Below are 20,548 nucleotides of genomic sequence, written 5' to 3' on the forward strand. Positions count from 1 at the left end.
TATGGAACAGCAGGCCAAAAATCGATCCCTGAGGAACGTCGTACCTGACGCTCTAGGGTTTGGATGTTGTGCCCTCGTCGGAGACCATCTGATGCCTAGGCTCAAATCCTTCATCAACCAAGTCAGATAACATCTTAAATGCACCAGTGGTGGACGTCTCTTTTCTAAAACCTTACTGCCCATCTGATGTTAAGCTGTTCATCTCCATATAACAGTGTCGGTTGGAATGATATGGCTTCAATGACTTTACCCAGAACAGGCACTATGGAGACCGGCCTGTAACTGGCAAGACCGTCTCGATCACCCTTTTTGTAGACTAATAATTAAATTACCAAACTGATGGCTGTTAGAGCTTGGTGTGTTAATTCTAGAAACTAATAATTACTTACAGTGCAGCCTAAACTGCTCTACCACCTGCTTGATTGTGGCCTAATCAAGAGTTTCAAACCAAAAAACGCTAAATTCAAATAAGAAATATTATTCTTTAAATTTTATAAAGGTGAATTATATATTGTTCCCCCACCAATGACTAATTACTTTTTTGTATTTTTGCAAGGAAACAACAACTAAAGGAGGGTGAAAACACCAAATTGTCATTAGAAAAGAAATTAAAAGATTACGAAAATGTCATGGCAAACAAGAAAGCTGCTCTCGAAAACAGTTTGCAGGAAAGGTATATGTTCTAACTTATTGCTTAGTTGGTATTTCGGTATTTGTTAATTGATTCAGCACAAACTCAAGGGCTAGATATTCATAAATTTAAATAGAAATAATTTTATTTTTGCTGATTTGTTAATTTTGGTTTTCTGATGGCTATTTGAATTACCAATTATCGTATGCTACATAGTTTTTCAGTGCAGAAAACGTTTGTTAAAATAAACTAAGTTAAAAGTTAAAATACTAAGGGTTCAAAGTAAAAATAAGCATACCCATTTTTTTAAGTTATTGCACTGAGGCAAGAAACAATAAACAAGAGTCATGTATCAATATTGATCAATATTGTTATTGAAGGGCATTTCAAAAGAGAAAAATTGGAGTGGTCTGAGGGGTATGGAAAACCTACCAGGGAAGAGGAGGGGTTCAGGGAAAATTTTGAAATATGTATGCGCATTGACCTTATATGCATGGGTCAAAGTAATCCATGAGATGTCTGTGTTTGATAAAAAAATTAGTGCTCAGCTGATGATGACACAGTTGTGTCAAAACATGTTCTGAATTTCACCATACAGTATTTTGAACTATTGACGTAAGTAATATATCTTACAAAAAAGTTTTAACGTTTTTAGAACTCAACTGGAAAAGAAGGTTGCTGACAAAGACAAGAAGATAAAAGAACTGATTGCAGAAATAAATTTATTGCAGCCAAAGAAGACGTTATGCGAAAATAAGGCAAGAAACATAATTTATCCAGCAAAAACAGATTAGCTCAAGTCAATTTTTAAGCTTAAGTTTAAGAGTTTATGAGTACTCTTGGTAGTTTGGTTTCTCACGCCACCCATGCTACTCCAGTGCCCTTAGGTGCAGAGTCCATGGGTTTCAAGGGGCCGAGCTCTCAGAAATGTTTAGGGCAGAGAGGCTCATTTTTATTTAACGGGAATTCCAGCCATGGTCGCTCTATCCCAGGATCCTCTGGGTGGTTATGAGATCACTGACGGATGTACTTGTTGGGTAAATATTGTAGCAATCCAATTGCACCCATTGAAATGATTTTTATTTATAAATATTCTTATGACAAATGACAATACATATTACTACTAGCTGTAACCCGCGGGCTTTGCCCCGTTTAACTTCTTTATTTTCAAGATTACCTCGTTCGCATGGCTCAATCACGTCCTGGTTGAAGTTTGTTCGCTACGCTCACTCCCCTTTAGGTTGGAGCTCGTTCGCTACGCTCACTCACCTTTAGGTTGGAGCTCGTTCGCTGCGCTCACTTGCCTTCAGGTTAGCTCGTTCGCTACGCTAACTCGCCTCCAGGTTGAAGTTCGTTCGCTACGCTCACTCACCTTTTGATTGCAAATTAGCTGTTGTCATAAAAATGTAAAAGAAATAATAGTGCTGCACCCTGTTGGTAATCCTTGTAACTTTAATGCTATTGAACATCATAGAACAGAACCAACTTGTTTAATTGAAACAGCTGTTAAGATTCAATAATTCCATTTCTCATAAGGTTAACATGGGAAACTCCAGAGCCACTGGGGCGGAGCCCGAAAGGATTTTTGAAATAAGAATATGCCTATATGTTAATCGGGAATGTGAGCTATCATCATGCCAAATTTCAGCCCAATCCGACCAGTATTTTTCGCGTTCACTTGTCACAAACATCCAAACTTTCTCATTTATAATATTAAGTAGGATTTGTATTTGAGTTATTAATGCTAAACTAACTATAGACGATTAATTCTGATTTGTCTGCTCATAGAAATTGTCAGATCATAAAAGCAATGTGGAATTAATGAAAAATCTAGTTAGTGGTGCTGATAGAAGAAATGTTCAGATTCAAGAATTTAGGAAAAAAATAAACCGCCTTGAACATATGATCAGGGACAAGTGAGTGCACTAATAAGCCATTAAATAAATTATTTAGTAAATATTTAATTAAATTGTTGCACAATCTTTTTTTATATTATTAATAAACCATTTTTATTGGCCATGCTAAAAACTTTGTATCCAAACCTTTTTAATAACTAAAACCTAACCTTTAAAACATTTTGATAACTAACTGTCATAGAAGATACATCAGCATGGTAAAATGTCTGCAAAACATTGTAACTCTTAAATGTTAAAGGTGTACTTTTTCCTCCACTACTATTGTAGCCGGTTCCCCTTCTACGTGACAAATAGTCTAAGTAGTCGGAAACAATGTGAAAGAAAATTTTCTGTTGGGAGGGGTTCAATTCAGATGTGTTTGCAGAGAAGTGTATTGAAAAATGTGTAAAATAGGTGTACATTTGCAAAATGAGGGCATTTGGCATCCAGTAATGTCAGATCAGGCAAATAGAGAAGAAGGAAATGTAGCTTATCAAGTGACTGTGTGAGAGATCTACTAACTATATCTAACTAAAGGGATGTCTCAAAGACTAACATGGCCAATGGTAAACTCCAATACTCTTAAATACATTGATCTACAATCAACATTTTCCCAACACTTTTACCACATAGGTAGAGAAAAAAACCATTGGTGGATTGATTTCAGACGTCCAGGACAAGTTTTGTACTACATCCTATAGATCATTCACATACAGAGATATAAATGATTGTTTGAATTGTTATTTGCAGCCTTCAATTTCCAACACACGCTATAAAGTCAGTACAAATTTCTATTATTTTTTTACAGATCCAACAGAGAAGAAAAATTACTATCTTATGCTACAAAGTTGACCAAGAAGTGTAATAACAAGTGTTCATCATTTAATAACCAGGTATCAAATAAAATAAAATTATCCTTTATTCCGTTAAAGAACATGTATGGAATCGAGTCAAATAACTTCAACAACTACTAGTACTTACAACCTTAATAGAGGACCTTAATAGAGGAATTAAACATACTCCCTTGTATATTTTTTATTGCTGGTTCAACTGATGGAGTTTTGAATTTATGGTAGGCCTACTTGCGGGTCTAGACCAGAATAACCCAAGCGGCTTCTTTGGTGGGACTTCCCACGATTGCGGCAAAATCGTCAACATCTCCCGGGGCCATGGGACATCATTACCATGATCAAGGCAAATCATAAATTTTAGAAACAGACCCATAAAAATTTTTTACACAAAACGCTCTGGTTCCCTTTTGCTAAGCCATATAGCCTTATGGCAAACCCGGTACTGAATTTAATATTCGTTGAAAGATTTAAAAGTGCTAGTGTCAGTCAATTAAACAACAAACAACACATACATGTTCAAGAATCAAGAATTTATTCACCATTAAATATGCAATACAATAGGTGTTGTCAAAGTATTAACACAAATCAATTGATAATGTCTTGAGTGTCACAGCTCAGGTACTCTTCAGTGGTATAAAATGCCTTAACTTTGAGCCACTTGCTAATAACATTGGTAAATTTCTTAGGTGGCAACATTTTGACAGTGGTTGGCAGTTTATTATAAATTAAAATTTGATGGTAACTATAACTCTTATAATACTTATCAAGTCTAATACTAGGTCTAACAATGTCATCTTTTTGTCTGGTGTTGGGAGAATGATTAGTTCAAAATAGATATGATCTAATCTTCTCAAGTCAATATTTAAATTTCTCCCATTCTTTAAGAGTAGGAACTTGTTCAACAATAATTAATGAATGTACATATTAATTTCAGATCAAAGAGCTACAGAGTTCTGAAAAAACTTTGCGTAACCAAGTGTCCGAATTGGAAAGGGTCTTGGGCCAAAAAACACTAGAGCTGCACCAGCGAGAGAGATTGGTCAAAGAACTGAAAGAACTGATCAGATTGAAAAATGAATGGGAAGTGTCCCTGTGGAAGTGTAGAAAACGGGATGACAATTGTAAACTGTTGTCTGAGGTGGGTATAAGCCAAAGAACTTAAACTTTTGTTTAAGGGTATTAAAAACACTTGTGTTTGTAGTATTTTAAGAGGTGAGTGGTTACGAGTTTGTGTTACTCTGCTGATACATAAGTGTCAAAGATACAATTACAGAACATTGTATCATCAAATGTTATACTTATTGAGGATAATTTAAGTGATACAGTTTGCTAGTATATTATGACAACATTTGGCAAATTTATTTCACACTAAGCTATTTCAGTAGACAAAACCCTTACGGTAATTGAATTCCCTGTAGCAGATAACCTAAGTACTGACCAAACCTAATGTTGTTTCTATTGGGAATAAAACTGACATGTCCAAGGAAATGTTTCAGTAAAAATCCAATCAGGCAAATGAAAACCAGCTTATTCCGTAGGTTTGCTGTGGCAGGAGTATTTTAATATATTCAAATTACTTTAATACAGTAATATGGCAATGGGTTTGGGGTACTGTACTTCATGGTAACATGCAGTACCTCATGGAAATTGTAATCTCTTCTAATGTACTTTTATATGATTAGGAATCAACACCTAGTCTAAAGACGATTGAGGTATTTAATTTACTTGCACTCAAACACATGGAAATAATCAAGCTGGATAGACGGATATCGGGGCTCCAAAATATTCAAAATGAGGATTGGAAAAGTGGAAAAGAAGTCATACAAGCAAACAAAGCAGGTAATACATGACATTGCTATCATTTAGTTTGTTTCCATTTAAATATACCTTATCAGTTTTGTGCTGGGACCATGTGCCTTGATTATTCTTTCAATAGAAACAGTCTCGCTCATGTGCCTAAGAGTCAATTGAATGCAAACCTTTTCTTCTTTTACAAAACTACAGTATTTTTCACTTTTTCAGATTAAATTAAGTGTACACCTGCATGAAGGTGAGGTTTCCTAGCCATTGACTATGACTGTTTATATTCATGAATATTCTTGGCATCAATATTGAAAACACAAATAGTACTGATGTTTTCATAGCGGCCGAGTTCAGAAAAGTAAATTCAGTGCCTAAAAGACTCGCTCAGTTAGTATTCACATTAAAGTATTACTCTTTTGTTCGTGAGTACCGCAGTAGTTTGTCTATAATCCTATACACATTTTGCTAGCTTGTGTAGCAACTTCCAGTCCTTTTCTTATGTTGTCACACTAACTTTAACAACATAGTATATATATTAAAAAAAAATTGTATTTGTACACACGTCTCGTTACTCGTTTATTGTGGTTGGGTCGAGCGAGTAACACGAGGACAGACACTCCATGGAGTTATGTTGGGGGAGGTATTTCTTCTTCTGTTTCATTTCAGTATTTTGCAGGTTTATGTTCAGGCGGATGCTTTGATTATCGTCAAGTTTCCGGTTTGTTGCCGATTCCCAGTTATATCAGTTTCAATGTTGTAGATCAATATGAAAATTTGTATAGCTGGTGTAGTCTATTTTTCGCTTAGGAGCGTGTTCGATACATAAATAATTACTTGCTTGCCTATTTGATAACTTTCTTGTACTTTTGCTACTTTTGGTTTCGTACTTGTTAGCGTTCACAATTCTACAGCCCAAATTGACAGTTCGGAAAACCCACCTTAAGTAAATAAGCTATAATATATCTGATATTTAATAATTTTTAGTATCGGATCGTTAGACCCCCCCTGAGGAAAATGTAATTCAAGATTGTGATAAAATGCAGGTTTTATGTTGTTCTAGAATCTTAGTTTTTGTAACTGTCACAGAAAACTAATACATTTTAAAATATAGCTCATCAATGACAAGAATATTAACAGAAATACAATTGATTTAACTTAAAAAACAACAACTATGATACTAATATTTTTTGATGTTTTAGAAAAAAACTAACAGTTGAAGTCTGGTTTAAAAAGATGAACCTGAGAAGACATTTAGGAACATTTAAATTTCGTCAGAAGCCTTAATAACATTGTCAAAACATTCAAAATTTGATCTGTGAATGGTTTTGAAGTTTTCTGACAGTTATAGTTTAAAATTAAAAGAATAGAAAAACTACAAACTTTTTTTACTTTATTTAAGTAGGTAATAACATTGAAGTAATGATAGTACAGTGCACTCTTTATACATAACACTAAACTGTCTGTAAGGTCAATATACAGACTGTCCCAAAAGTCCCGGACCGGTTTAATATTTTCTAAACGACAACAGATAAATCAATAAGATTTGGTACATCAACACCACACCTAAAAATCTACTTTTTTTAGGAAATATCAATTTTCTGTCACATCATGGGGACGTCCCGCATGGAGTCAGAAGGAAATCTTAAATAGAAGCATAGGTTGACATGTACATCAAATTAAAGGTCTTTACTAGCAGAATATAATGCCGCAAATTTGAACTCAAACGGACAACCAAGTCAAGAATGACAGTGGTTCAAAGATTCATTTAATTTGCATTTGGGGGCACAGCCCTAGGAATCGGAAAAAAATTGTTAACGTAAGCATAGGTCGATATGCACATCAAATTAAAGGTCTTCACTAGTAGATTACAATGCCGTAAATTCAAGTTTTAAAGAACGCCTGAGCAAAAAATGGCAGTCGTTCAAAGATTCAAAATGACAGGTTCAAGAAATCTTTGAACGGCTGCCATTTTTTACAAAGGCGTTCTTTTGAGCTTTAATTTACGGCATTGTAATCTACTAGAAAAGGTCTTTAATTTGATGTGCATGTCAACCTATGCTTCTATTTAAGATTTCCTTCTGACTCCTTGCGGGACGTCCCCATTATATGACAGAAAGTTGATACTTCATTAAAAAAGTAGATTTTTAAGTGTGGTGTTAATGTGCAAAATCTTATTGATTTATCTGTTGTCGTTTGGAAAATATTAAACCGGTCCGGGTCTTTTGGGACAGTCTGTATATTGAATGAAGTCATCGTCAAAATTAAAGACAAACAGCCATCACAATGACCTTTAGCCAATCAATTGAAATCACCATTCTCATGCTCCTAGAGTGATATGACGCAAATGATTCCTTTGTGGTGCAAAGAGGTAAACTGCTTTTTGGGGACATTGAACGATTTTATATGACTTTTCACTATCTTGATAATTATTGGGGTGGCGTCGTCCTGTAATCCAGCTACTAGGAGGTCACGAATTGGGGATATTTATAGGCATGCACTGTGGATGCGATATTCCCTGGTGTGGATTAACGTCCGCACGAGTGAGTACTACGACTACCCGCAGTGCTATCCTGATAATTAGACCAATTCGTATATACCAAGGCAAATAAATGTGGTTCGGATTCCACTATAAACTGTAGGTCCCTTAGTTGCCATTTAGCTGTATGGGCTATTAATTAACAGCTGTGTCTAAGGAATGTCGTCCTTAGTCACTAACAAGACTACAAGATCACGCCACTCATCCTACACTCATCTCCATTCATACTTAGCTTAAAATACCAACTGTGTATGGTCGCCATTTCATAAAAAAGTATTTAAAAGTATATTATAATGTTTGAGGTTATATTTATTTATTTGTATCCTAAGCACGGTATTCATGGAAGATGAAAGGGGTTGTATAGTGACGGTGTTTCTTCTCTTATAAGATAATTTTTGAGCGGAGCGAGCGAAGCTCTTATACGTCGATTCTTATGCATTTCGTAATACGCAAACTCCTCCTAGACGGCTGAATCAATCGTTTTCAAATTTTGCATGATAATAAAGACAATATCGGTGAGTGCCAACATCTATATGGCGTTAAAAAAGTCTCTCAGGAATCCGCCCCACTGGGTCTCAAAGTTTCAATGTAATCCTTATGGAAGCAGTATTTGACACATAAACAAAGACATATGATCAGCTGTTGACTTTTGAATGCAGTAGATAAAGAAATAGCTGATAGCATTATTCCACAGATATTAGAACAGAAACGGTATGGATCATAAATATAATTAAATGACGACACTAGCGTGGGGTCCGTGACGTATGAAGTGGCGAAGGAAGTAGTAAAGGTGGGCAGTCTGGAGTATGGAAACTGTTTATGACGATTAGATTAACGTATCTGCATTCCTAAAATTCTATGGGAAGGGAGGAAAACAGGTCCACGATGTAGGAAGTGGTGAAGGAAGTAGTAAAGGCGAGCAGTCTGGAGTGTTAAAACTGTTTATGAGAATTAGATTAAGGTATCTGCAATCCTAAAATGCTAAGGAAAGGGAGGGAAACTGGTCCGTGATGTAGGAAGTGGTGAAGGACGTAGTAAAGGCAAGTTGTTCGGAGTGTGGGATCTGTTTATGACGATTATATTTAGGTATCTACAATCTTAAAATGCTATGGGAAGAGAGGGAAACAGATCCGCGACGTAGGAAGAGGTGAAAGAAGTAGTAAGGTGAGCAGTGTGGCGTGTGGGAACTGGAAACCGTTTGTAGAAGTTTTAATGTATCTGCAATGCTGAAATGATATGAGAAGGGATGGAAGCATGCCCACGACATAGGGAATGGTGAAAGAAGTAGTAAAGGCTAGCAGTACGGAGTGTGGGAATGTTTGTGGCAATTAGATTAACGTATCTAAAATACTAAAATGCAATGGAAAGTGATGTATACAGGTCCACGACGTAGGAAGTGGCTTAGGAAGTAGTAAAGTCAATGAATACACAAACTATAGTTTGTGTATTCATTGGTAAAGTGTGAGCATCAGCATAGTGTGAGATCCGTCTGTGGCAGTTAGATTAATGTATCCTCAATACTAAAATGCTATGAGAAGGGAAGGAAACAGGCCCCACGACGTAGGATGTGGTGAAGGAAGTAGTAAAGGCTGGCAGTGCAGAGTGGGGGAACCGTTTGGGCAGTTAGATAAATGTATCTGTAATACTTAAATGCTATGAGAAAGGAAGGAAACAGGCCTACGACGTAGTAAATGGTGAAAGAAGTAGTAAGGCTAGCAGTGCAGAGTGTGGTAACTGTCTTTGGCAATTACATTAATGTATCTCTGCAATCCTGCTATGGGAAGAGAGGGAAACAGGTCCACGACGTAGGGTGTGGTGAAGGAAGTAGTAAAGATGAGCAGTGTTGAGTTTGGGAATGGAGTAATGTATCTGCAATGCTAAAATGCTACGGGAAGAGATTGTAGACTGTATGTTAAAACTAGCTGTACCCGCGGGCTTTTCCCCGTTTAACTTCATATGTGAGCTCGTTCGCATGGCTCAATCACGTCCTGGTTGAAGTTCGTTCGCTACGCTCACTCACCTTTAGGTTGGAGCTCGTTCGCTGCGCTCACACGTCCTGGTTGAAGTTCGTTCGCTACGCTCACTCACCTTTACGGTTGGAGCTCGTTCGCTGCGCTCACTTGCCTTCAGGTTAGCTCGTTCGCTACGCTAACTCAACTCCGAGTTGAAGTTCGTTCGCTACGCTCACTCACCTTTTGGTTGCAAATTAGCTGTTGTCATAAATTAAAAAAATAATAGTGCTGCACTCTGTTGGTAATCCTTGTAACTTTAATGCTATTGAATAACACAGAATAGAACCAACTTGTTTAATTGAAACAGCTGTTATGATTCATTAATTCCATTTAAATATGAGTACTCATTAGGTTAACATGGGAAACTCCAGAGCCACTGGGGCGGAGCCCGAGAGTCCGATCAGAATAAAAACCACTTAGTTTTCCTATTTAATGCCTAAAGAATCAGTGTACCAAATTTCAGCCTCCTAGGTAAGTGGGAAGTGGGAGAATTAGTGATGAGTGAGTGAGTGAGTCAGTCAGTCAGTGAGGGCTTAGACTGTATGTTAAAATGATTACGAAGCACGAATCGATAAATATTTTATATACATGCAATCGTTTACAACCGAAATTTACAACTGAGTTGACAACAGCTGATTTTTACTCCATAGAGGCTAAAAACTATTTTTACTCCCTAAATATTAAAAATGCTACTTTAGACCCGCAACGCATGCATTAAAAACTACTGTTTTTATTGCAGTACATGACAAAAACAATTCTTTTATATAATACGTGAAGGCGATTTCTACGAAACACTACTCCTCCGTTAATAATGGATGGATTTTTAAAAACGAGGTGTCAAAATTAAGTATTTGTTGTGTAGTCACCCCCTTTCACCAATTCCTGTAATAAAAGTTCTAGGGATTTGCCCCATAGACCATCAAAATCCCAATGTATTTCTTTTGAAATAACAATTTTGTTTACTTAAACAGACGAATAATTTGTATTAATTACAGCTGTTCTTAGTAAACACATGATACACACAAGAGCGTCGTTTTCAGAGTGAGTTCGTTTTCAGTTTCGATAACTGGAGTGGAGTGAGCGTTCGTTTTCAGAGCGAGTTCGTTTCCAGTTTCGGTAACTGGAGTGAAGTGATTGATTACATTATCTTTCAGTTGACTCTTTTTAAGTCATCGTAAATTGTGACTGTTATTCTTTTTGAAAAAAAAAACAACTCCTGTAATACCGTACTTTGCAATTGCTCGAATTCGGGCAACAGGTGCACTAGTATAATATGAACCCTTGATGACTCCGCTCAATCTTGTGGATGCCTCTGCGAACGCCACCTAGTTTATATGCTCAAACCCCAACCATAACAATGCTTATACATAACAACAACAATGCGTATGACTTAAAACAGTTTTTGTTGAACACTATGATGTTGCTTCTGAACTAAAATAATATTGAAAAGTGAAGTTAAAAGACTGATATTAATTGTGCTATTACAAATTATCCTGTTCAGTTTGTGTGGATACAGATTTTTTTGTTTTTAATTGTACATCTTCTTGTCCAAAAACGTCAAGCTTTCTCACCATTACAAATTGAGATGGGGACACCACCTAGTTAGGAGAAGAGTGTGATGAAGTTAGATGCCTTGTGTAGCTTTTGTTATTGTCTAAAATCAGCTGTGTCATTAGCCAGGACCATTTTATTTCAAGACAAACATTCAAAGGACAGCTGGGTCCAGTTTTGAACCATCAAGAGCTACAGATCGATCTCAGGATCGAACCGGCGCAGTGGAGTGAGTGGAGCAGGCACTCCAGGGCGGCAAGCACTAGGTGGCAGGGGAGGGGGCGGGGCGCCAGTCTAGGATTTATTTTTTTACTATGTTGGCAAGCATGGTTGGAGCAGAAGGAAGGTGAAGGGGAGGGAGGAGGTATGGCCCGAGAGGATTTGGCGCACTGTCTTCCAGTTGTAACAAGGAAGACACGGGCGTTGGGGGACTCCGTTGAAACTTTTAACTATTGCCACAACGATCACTGAGTGCTGCGATCTATCAACATAATTACTATGAGATCGCTGATCAGTCAAATAAGTGAATATTGTAGTGATTTGTGAGGTTATGTTAATAAAGCCGCGCACGCCGGTATTCGAGTTGTTAATTTATTAATATACCAGCACTTATTATGTCTAGATTGCATAAAAACACTAGTTTACAGTTATTATTTTTCAAATAAGTAAACATCACCCTGTCAAGCTCGGACACCGCCCCCCCCACCCTATCTCGGCTTGGGCCATCCCTGCTCCAGGGTGCTCCAAACCTGGCTACGCCACTGAACAGGTGACTATGAATTCTAGGCGAGCGCTATAACAACTCGGCTACCAAGTTACTATCTCTCAAAGTTTAGGTCGTCATAATGGTTGGACACAAAGAGTCTTAAATAATAAAAGCCAAAACCCAAGGAGTACATTTGAAAAAACAAAAAAAAAAACTTGGGGAAGTACTAATTAGCAAGTGATGCGGTTTTGCTTGAATGATGTAGATTATAACTCATTGAAATAGGCTACCTAATCATTAATGAGAAAATTAGTAAAAAATGTATTTAATTTATTTAAATATAAATATACCTATCCATTTAAAAGTTTGACATTGACTAGCTTATTGTTATTTTCATGAGTTCTGTATAAGGCAGTTGCGCAAGGACGTTTCATAGTACGTATCTCTTTGTCCGAGACATTTAGGGCAGCCCACTTTGTGAATCACTCCGTAGTCCATACAGTCCACGCGACCATCACGGTTGCAGTCCTAGAACAGGTCAAAGTTGTAAAATCAGTAGAAGAACTAGCTAATTTTATCCGTTTATCGTGGCACCAAAATAACTCGAAAAGTAAAAATATAGTAGAAATGAAAGATTGAATCATGTATGCTTAAATGTAAATTACAGTATGTGTTAACACTGTATTGTGTTGTTACAAAAAATTATAAAACTAATGTGTCATTTCCAACCCACATAGCTTGTTTCATCACTAGGGCATAAAGTGACTCTTATGTTCTTTAAAACCCTTTTCTAGGAAGAAAAAATGTAGTACATTTTAGTTTTATGGTTAATGGATGTAGAGAAAAAAAAACTACATTTAAAATTACTTCATTAATCTTATGGAGAATAAGTTAACTGTTGCAGTTCATTAGTTTATAGATATAGTTAATCAAAATTGGGTAATTTATTTTTTTGTTCTAATTTATTAACATTTTACACAAAAATAGACTTTATTGCCTTCCCTGTAGCACTAAACCAAAGTAGCCTAATATTTAAGTTGGGAATAAATCTAACCTGTTTAAGGAAATATTTTAGTGGAAATCCGATAAGATAAATGGAAATTTTCTCATTCTGCAGGTTTGCTGTGGCATTGGTGTTTATATGTTATAGTATATACAAACCTGGTTTCTACACTTGCTCATGTATCCTTTCACGGTTGAAGCTGCACACTCAGGGTCCCTAGCACAGCTTTCAAATGCTAAACACAAATTGAATGGTTTTCAGTAAAAGATATAATTTACAAGCAAGAATTCTCAGCTAGGAAACTAATACATTTTAAATAAGTAAATTCCTGGTATAAATAATTAGATTTTTTATCATGATTTTGGTAATTGTACTAATTGTAGCTCTTTATATTTAGTTCAGTGCAATTCAAAATTGAAAATTTTTCGGAGTGAAATTAATATTTAAATCAATTCATGAGTACAATTTAGCATTTACAGATACTTTGAAGAGTGTAAAGTGATTTATATTAAACTTAAAAACTATTAACCTTTTTTAGGTCAATAAAAAATGAACTCACAACACCCATGCCATTTGCAGATACGTATCTGCATTTACTTTTAAAGATTAAAATTTCAATATTATACACAGCAATATATTTTTTTTTTCAATTTATCATTCTTTTAGACTGATTGAAGATATGAAGTTAAACATTTTTTAAAGCAGCAGACAAACCATTAGGCTTTGTAGTTAAATCGTATGAGTTTGTAAGTTTTTAAATTTGTAATTTTTTATGATAAATTAATGAATATATCAAAAAGATAGTTGGCTGTCAAGTTATACTGGTGTACACTACCTTGCGGTTGATGTGGGTTTACGCCATTCAATACAGGCATGCCTGCGTCTATCCAGTAGAGTTTGGTGATACGAAACATCCCACAGTCTCCTTCCTCACAACCCCTGGTGAGGTTACATCCAGACATTATCTCACAGATACACCCCAAACAGAGGTCTGATAAACTCTCACTTATTGGCGGATCTAAAACCAACAGTGGAACATGTGAGTGTCTATTGATCACTAGTTCAATCATAATCAATTACTGCACTTAAGTGATTCTGAGTCACGGGTTTTCAGCGCCTGAACAATTTAAAACAGTTATTTGTTTCTACAAAAAATTATAAGCAATAGTAGAATAACTTACTCTAGTCGGAAGTTGGATTGTTATGATGATAGATGTTTTGAGCTTATATGGCTGTTGGATGGGACAAACTTGGATGGTTAGGAGGTTGAATGTTCCGAACTTGGGATGGTTAGGACGTTGAAGGTTCCGAATTTGGATGGTTAGACGTTAGGACGATAGATGGTCTGAAATTGGATATTCAGGATTCAAAATTGGATATTGGATATTCTACTAATGTTTAGAACATTAGATTGTCAGCACTTGGATGGTTAGGATGTTAGATGGTCCGAAGTTGGATGTTTAGGACATTAGATGTTCTAAACTTGGATAGATAATTAGGATGTCAGATGGTTTACAACAGACCACTGTGTAATATGTTGCATACTTATTATATTCTTGTGCCTTGTAGTTTTTTTTTTTTATGGTAATGAAGTGTTAGATGTGTGGTCCCTCACCGTAAGGTGTTCTCGAGCACCAGTTCAGAGGAAAATAACAAGTTCTAGAGGATAAAAGGAGTACATACAGGTACAGAAGAGTGCAGCAGAACAGACACAGACAGACTGTTTGTCCAGCAAATCCGTCATTACTGAGTGCATAGGAGTTTCAAAGTGAGTCATTGCCAAGACGCTGGGCGCTGGGCAATCTTTCCAGTTTTCCTACTCCTGACCCAACTTCTGACCCGAGGAACAATTATGGCATTCCCCTCAAGTCCCTCGCCACATAGTAAAATGATAATAGTTTCAAATGTAAAAAAACGTTGCCAATGTTGTTAAAATATTTCCATCTTCAAGCAAACTACAACGATAATTAAATTATCTTTCATTAAGATAACATAGGATACAATCTACTGTATTAAGCACTTGAGGTATCTCAGTAACCGAATGTCATTTTGTTGTCGGAATTTTTAAATAAGATTATTTCTTTACATTTTTTTTGTCCCAGATATACGAGAGCTTGGTATGCTTATTGATGACGCCAGAATCAATAGCAAAAAGCAAAAAACTACATATTTTTTGTAACAACTGAAAAATAAGTAGTTTTTTGGTGTAAAGGTAACTAAACTAAGTACTCTTTGCAATTCAAAACTCTTGATGATTAAAATTTTGAATTATCAAGTGTTTACTGTATTAGGTTTAACAGTTTAAATACTTTATTTTGTTTGTCACCTCAATTTCTTTCTTTTGGACACTTGAATCACCAAAGTCCTCTTTTCCTTATCACTTGCCTTGGCTTTCCTGATGGGCTGCTGGGTCAGTGAACTTGGTTAAATGTTGTTTACTGTCATTTTGAGTTTACAAGAATTCCACAAACTAAAAACCTAACAAATTTTCTACTAAGGAATTTATCATAAAATGCTAGTTTTTTTGTTAGACCGTACAGCATTATTATATATCATCAATTTGATAACAATTTGTTAATACCACAACCATCAACAGGAAAAATGATTTGTGATTATTACAACTGTGATTATTGTATGGTAAACAGTAAACACCAATTTGACCTTATGGCTAACTTTTTCATCAACGATAATCTGATAACCCCATAAAATTGTCTTATCTTGTGAGGAAAGGTCAATGAAAAATTATAGATTGTATTTTTTTATTCAATATTGAAAATGCATAAGTTTTCCTTTAAAATAGTAATCATATTTATCCCGCATGAATGCATATCAGTATTTAATCTAGTACAGGGTTAGGCAAAATTATGGATACGCCCGGTTAACTTTTCATTGGTTATGTCAGGAAAAGTAACGTTTATATTGCACATCTTTATATTGTATAATAGTGCACTATTTAGTTAGTATGATCCAAAATGGGGTATTTTTGGCGCAGCTTAAACATCTTGAATGTAAAACCCCATCGATTAACACCTCATGTTAAAGGCCTTTATTTTCATACTTAAAAGAGATAATATTAATGAAAACCAGAAATTTCTATCGCACCCCTGTACAATATGACGGCCTCTTGAAAATACATAGAAAATTATTATGAAGATTAATAATGTTATATTGTGCTTGCGGTTATTATGGCTAAGGCAAGGCTATGTTGTAATGTTACATTAAATAAAAAAAATAGTTGTGCTACGTAATGAATATTTTAGTCGTAATTAAATAGAGTGAATTAACCGTTACAAGGTAACTACATGAAAAACATGCAAATTCCAAAGCTCACAATCCTAAGCAAATACCACAATAGTGTTGGATTTACATGGACACAACAATTCCGGACAACACAGGACAGTCACAAACACTAAACTTGCCTTCAGTTGGTTTGTTTGTGGTTGGAATGTCCTGTGTAGGCCCACATGGAGAGCAACTTGTACTTCTGTGGCAATCGTTTGTCCACGAAATTGAAACCTTAATTAACTTACCTGTAAGAGAAGTGGATAAAACAATAAACAAGTTGAATAACCCAAGCAATTTCAAGTGTATAGGAGCGTATATAGTGTATATAGGAGTGATTTTGACTTAGTGGTCATCTTAGAACATGATTTACGTGACTTCTGACTTTTCATCCTCTTAGAACATGATTTACATAACTTTTCATCCTCATGATTTACATAACTTTTCATCCTCTTAGAAAATGATTTACGTGACTTGTTATCCTCTTAGAACACGATTTGCGTGACTTGTCATCCTCTTAGAACATGATTTAAACATGACTTGTCATCCTCTTAGAACATGATTTACGTGACTTGTCATCCTCTTGGAACATGATTTACGTGACTTGTCATCCTCTTGGAACATGATTTACGGGACTTGTCATCCTCTTAGAACATGATTTACGTGACTTGTGACTCGTTGAATTTGATTTATGTGACATAACAAGGTGAAAATTGAAATTTCCAAAATCCTGTGCAAAACGTATTCTCAGATTTTTTCCTCCGACATCAAAAGTTTTTAAGGCTGGCTTTATTTGCTGCAATGTATGCCTTAAATATCTATAATATTAAAACGAAACAGTGTTTTTTTATTTCACGATTCTGAATCAACCACTCGACGAATTTTCATGATTTTTGTGTTGAAAGAAAGATAATTTTGAGAACTAGGGAATGTCGAAGCCATAATTTTAGTTTAAGGTCCCAGTTTTTTAGAAATTAAGTTTGAATTTTTAAAAAGTCTAGCAGCCGACGCCATGGATAAAACATACTTCCTTAGTAAATTTCTCATCCTTATGGAACAGCTGAAGACAATTTTATTGTTAGTTCATGTACGGTTTATGTAGAGGTCGTGTTTTGTTTACAATTTGTTTCCCGTTATTACAGCCATTTAAAACCACGTTTAACCAAATAATACGAGGCATGTTTTTGAAGTAAGTACCGTTTCTAAACTTCTCCGTTCCAGCGCTGCTATTGGCATTTTGGACATTTGCGCTGTATATGTGCATCTATTGGCAAGCCCTAGCCGGAAATTTGACAACAATCGGCCGTGTTTACACCCGGTATCGAGCATTCAAAATGGTGCCGCCAATTTGAGACTGCCGCCGACTGTGAAGTGCGCGCTGTAATTAGATTTTTATGTTCTAAAGTTGTGAAAGCCATTGAAATTTGTCAATAGCTTAGGGAGGTGTATGGCGAGAACATTTATGAGTGACGGAATGGTACAAAAGTGGGTAAGGGCATCTAAAGACGGCCCCACCAACGTTCATGATGAGCAACGCACTGGGTACTGGGGACAGTGACGCTGCCCAGTGCGTTGCTCATGATGGACGTTGGTGGGGCCGTCTTTAGATGCCCTTCTGTGTTCGCTGGCCCATACCCACTTAAGTACCATTCCGTCACTCATAAATGTTCTCGCCATACACCTCACTAATCTGTCGATAAATTGCAATTGCTTTCACACCTTTAGCTCTTAAAACTCTAATTACAGCGCGCACTTCACAGTCGGCGGCAGTCTCAATTGGTGACACCATTTTGAATGCTCGATACCGGATGTAAACACGGCCGGTTTTTGTCGAATTTCTGGCTAGGGCTTGCCAATAGATGCACATATACAGCGAAAGTGTCCAAAAGGCCAATCGCAGCACTGCAACGGAGAAATTTAAAAACGGTACTTACTTAAAAAACATGCCTCGTACGATCTAATCATAAACAATAACTTGTCCCCTAGTTATATAACCAAGCAGTAAAGCACAAATAAATAAATTAACCCTAAAATAACGGAAACAAAGTTTCATCGACACTAGCGCCTTTGTGTCACTTACATGAACTTGACACGAAAAACGTGCTTCAAAATTTACAATGGGATGAGAAGTCTCTTTGTGTTGGTTAGTCTATGCCGACGCTAAGATTCTAAACTAGCTTTTGGCATAAAATAATTTGCTTAACATAACAGCTGGTAATATTCAGCTTTTGTGTCACAAATTCAGCATTTGGATAATAATTACATGCATAGGGTTGACTTATTTATACTATGTGTAATGCTATGCTTATTGATACGTCCATTTTATGGGTAAGAGGATGGCAGACTATTTAAATATTCATGGTAAAATATAGATGTTCTATTTATTTTTTAGAGCAATCTTTAAAATTTTAAGTTTGTTTTAGTGCAATATAATTTGTTTTAACTAACAGCTGGTTGAATATAAAAGTTGTCTTTCAAACTAACAGGTTAGTTTATTATTCTGGGATGTTGGCATTGAATATAGAAAATAAGTAAGATTCAAGATTCTATAACCACTGATGTATACAAATCGAGGCTCTGCCCCCCGAGTATTCAAAGGAAAAATTATGCAAATTATTTTTCTGTTCGACTTTTTGAGGAAAGAATAGGAAAATAACATTGTGTACATGTTTTAATTCATCTTGGCAGCTTTTTGTTTACAGGAAATGGTTAACTGCTTGAACTTTGCTTGGAATAGAAATGGAAATATTAATATAATTTCAGTTTTAGTTGACTTTTCAATCCCGTACGTAGGACGGGCCAACAGCTCGTTTGGTTTTAAATAAATAATATTTTACCAGATTTATAATATTGGTATATCTGTTTGATAAAATTGAAAAAGCTTATATAGAAAATAGGTGTAGCGGCGTCTCCACCAAACCAACACCAAACAATGTTTGGCAGCTATCACAAATGTCTGTCGAACACTGTTCGGTGTTGGTTTGGTGTTGTTTTGATGAGAAATTGTTGTTGGCTGTAAAAGTTCGCTCCTGCAAGAAAATCTCGTTTCTGGATGTACTAATCCTATGGAGTGATGAAAAACTAGAGTTTAATATTTACAGAAAACCAACCCATAACAATAGGTTTATCACTCAAGATTCTCTTCACCCTCCAGAACAAAAAAGGTCAGCTTTTTTGCAAGCACTACCCATACCAAACAATATAAAGACATCAAGAAAACGTTTAAGAAAAATGCTGAATTTATGGTTTAATTTAAGGCAAAAACAAAAAGTTAAAAAATATTCTTGGAAATAATAAAAGTAAATTAGAAAATAAGACACAATATGGCATTTATCAAATCCAGTGTGACAGTTGTGAGATGAAGTATGTTGGACAAACAAAAAGAACACACAACAGACTTGAAAAATCTGCAAATAGCAAAACATTGTTTAGAAACAGGCCTCACAATTTCAATCGAAAATACTAAATTACAAAAAAAAAAACCCATGAACTAAATTGCTGGGAATCATTATTTATAAATAAAATGGACAGTTTAGTAAATAATGATAATGGTCCAATTCAAAATGTAACATTACTAAATTACAAATTTACAAAGTTATAAGTTAAATTTACTTTATATTTCATTTTTATGCACATAAATTGTTTTGGTAACTTTACCTAAATCTACTTAACAGAATATCTTTTTTTTATTTTTAACTTCCCATATATTAAATTTTTAAAATTTATTATTGTAAATATAAACATAACCTTCAGTTTTGTGATGTTTCTGATGATGCCAGCATAGCTGGCAAAAGGCCTCATAAAATTAAAAATTCATTAAATATTGGTGATGTTTTTATTTTAAATTGGAAACCTAATTAGTTATAAACTAATTAGTCATAATTACCACAGGTATTTAATTACTTACTTATAAACTGGCTCTGAGACAAACATGCGACACAGGAAAGTAGAAAGAAGAGTTTGTAAACAGAAGACATCTCTAGGCTGCGACCTTAGACACACAACAACAGTATACAGTGTGATGGCACCAACACCAACACTGGCACTGGCACTGGCACCGGTGCCGGAACTGGTTCAGTTTCATCGGCCAATGACGTCATCAGGAATACCAACAGTCAAGGTCATGATTGTTGCATCCAACCAAATTTAACAAAGGGCACTTTTCCCTATAGGAAAATTCATTATTAAAATTGATTTAGTTTTTTTATTGAAAGAGAAATAATGTTGAGAAAAAATTTTTGATAAGGGTTTTGTGAAAATTCAGAATTTAAAGGTTGG

The 20,548-nt window shown here is 35.6% G+C and overlaps 2 protein-coding genes across 5 annotated transcripts; one reads left to right on the forward strand and one right to left on the reverse strand.

The window, feature by feature from the left end:
* The first annotated feature begins 584 nt into the window (after window positions 1-584).
* LOC128988420 (kinesin-like protein KIF20B) lies at window positions 585-15,182 on the forward strand. Of its 3 annotated transcripts, none has more exons than XM_054409683.1 (7): window positions 585-673; window positions 1,287-1,389; window positions 2,420-2,547; window positions 3,335-3,419; window positions 4,312-4,515; window positions 5,060-5,216; window positions 15,091-15,182. In XM_054409683.1, the coding sequence occupies exons 1-7, from the start codon at window positions 630-632 to the stop codon at window positions 15,165-15,167; spliced, it is 798 nt and encodes a 265-aa protein (XP_054265658.1). In that variant the 5' UTR covers window positions 585-629; the 3' UTR covers window positions 15,168-15,182. The 3 variants fall into 3 exon arrangements, with proteins under 3 accessions (XP_054265658.1, XP_054265659.1, XP_054265660.1); XM_054409684.1 differs by lacking the exon at window positions 15,091-15,182 and adding an exon at window positions 6,380-6,518; XM_054409685.1 differs by lacking the exon at window positions 4,312-4,515.
* Window positions 12,291-20,309, reverse strand: LOC128988421 (lysozyme-like). 2 transcript variants are annotated; one of them, XM_054409688.1, is made up of 5 exons: window positions 20,178-20,309; window positions 16,408-16,518; window positions 13,824-14,006; window positions 13,147-13,223; window positions 12,291-12,513 (listed from the first exon to the last, which is right to left on the reverse strand). In XM_054409688.1, the coding sequence occupies exons 1-5, from the start codon at window positions 20,245-20,247 to the stop codon at window positions 12,379-12,381; spliced, it is 576 nt and encodes a 191-aa protein (XP_054265663.1). In that variant the 5' UTR covers window positions 20,248-20,309; the 3' UTR covers window positions 12,291-12,378. The 2 variants fall into 2 exon arrangements, with proteins under 2 accessions (XP_054265663.1, XP_054265664.1); XM_054409689.1 differs by lacking the exon at window positions 16,408-16,518.
* Between the last annotated feature and the right edge of the window lie 239 nt (window positions 20,310-20,548).

The sequence above is a fragment of the Macrosteles quadrilineatus genome, unplaced genomic scaffold (genome assembly GCF_028750875.1).
Source record: "Macrosteles quadrilineatus isolate MER2022 unplaced genomic scaffold, UCM_ALF_1.0 Scaffold_3__2_contigs__length_128488019, whole genome shotgun sequence".
NCBI classification, from domain to species: domain Eukaryota; kingdom Metazoa; phylum Arthropoda; class Insecta; order Hemiptera; family Cicadellidae; genus Macrosteles; species Macrosteles quadrilineatus.

Coding starts and splice junctions, on each gene's coding strand:
- LOC128988420 (XM_054409683.1), top strand. CDS start 630: ATGGCAAACAAGAAAGCTGCTCTCGAAAACAGTTTGCAGGAAAG. Junction 3,420..4,311: donor GTTCATCATTTAATAACCAG/GTATCAAATAAA, acceptor TATTAATTTCAG/ATCAAAGAGCTACAGAGTTC. Junction 5,217..15,090: donor CATACAAGCAAACAAAGCAG/GTAATACATGAC, acceptor TTTTTGTCCCAG/ATATACGAGAGCTTGGTATG.
- LOC128988421 (XM_054409688.1), bottom strand. CDS start 20,247: ATGTCTTCTGTTTACAAACTCTTCTTTCTACTTTCCTGTGTCGCATGT. Junction 16,519..20,177: donor GTCTCAGAGCCAGTTTATAA/GTAAGTAATTAA, acceptor CTTCTCTTACAG/GTAAGTTAATTAAGGTTTCA. Junction 12,514..13,146: donor TGAGCAAGTGTAGAAACCAG/GTTTGTATATAC, acceptor GACCTGTTCTAG/GACTGCAACCGTGATGGTCG.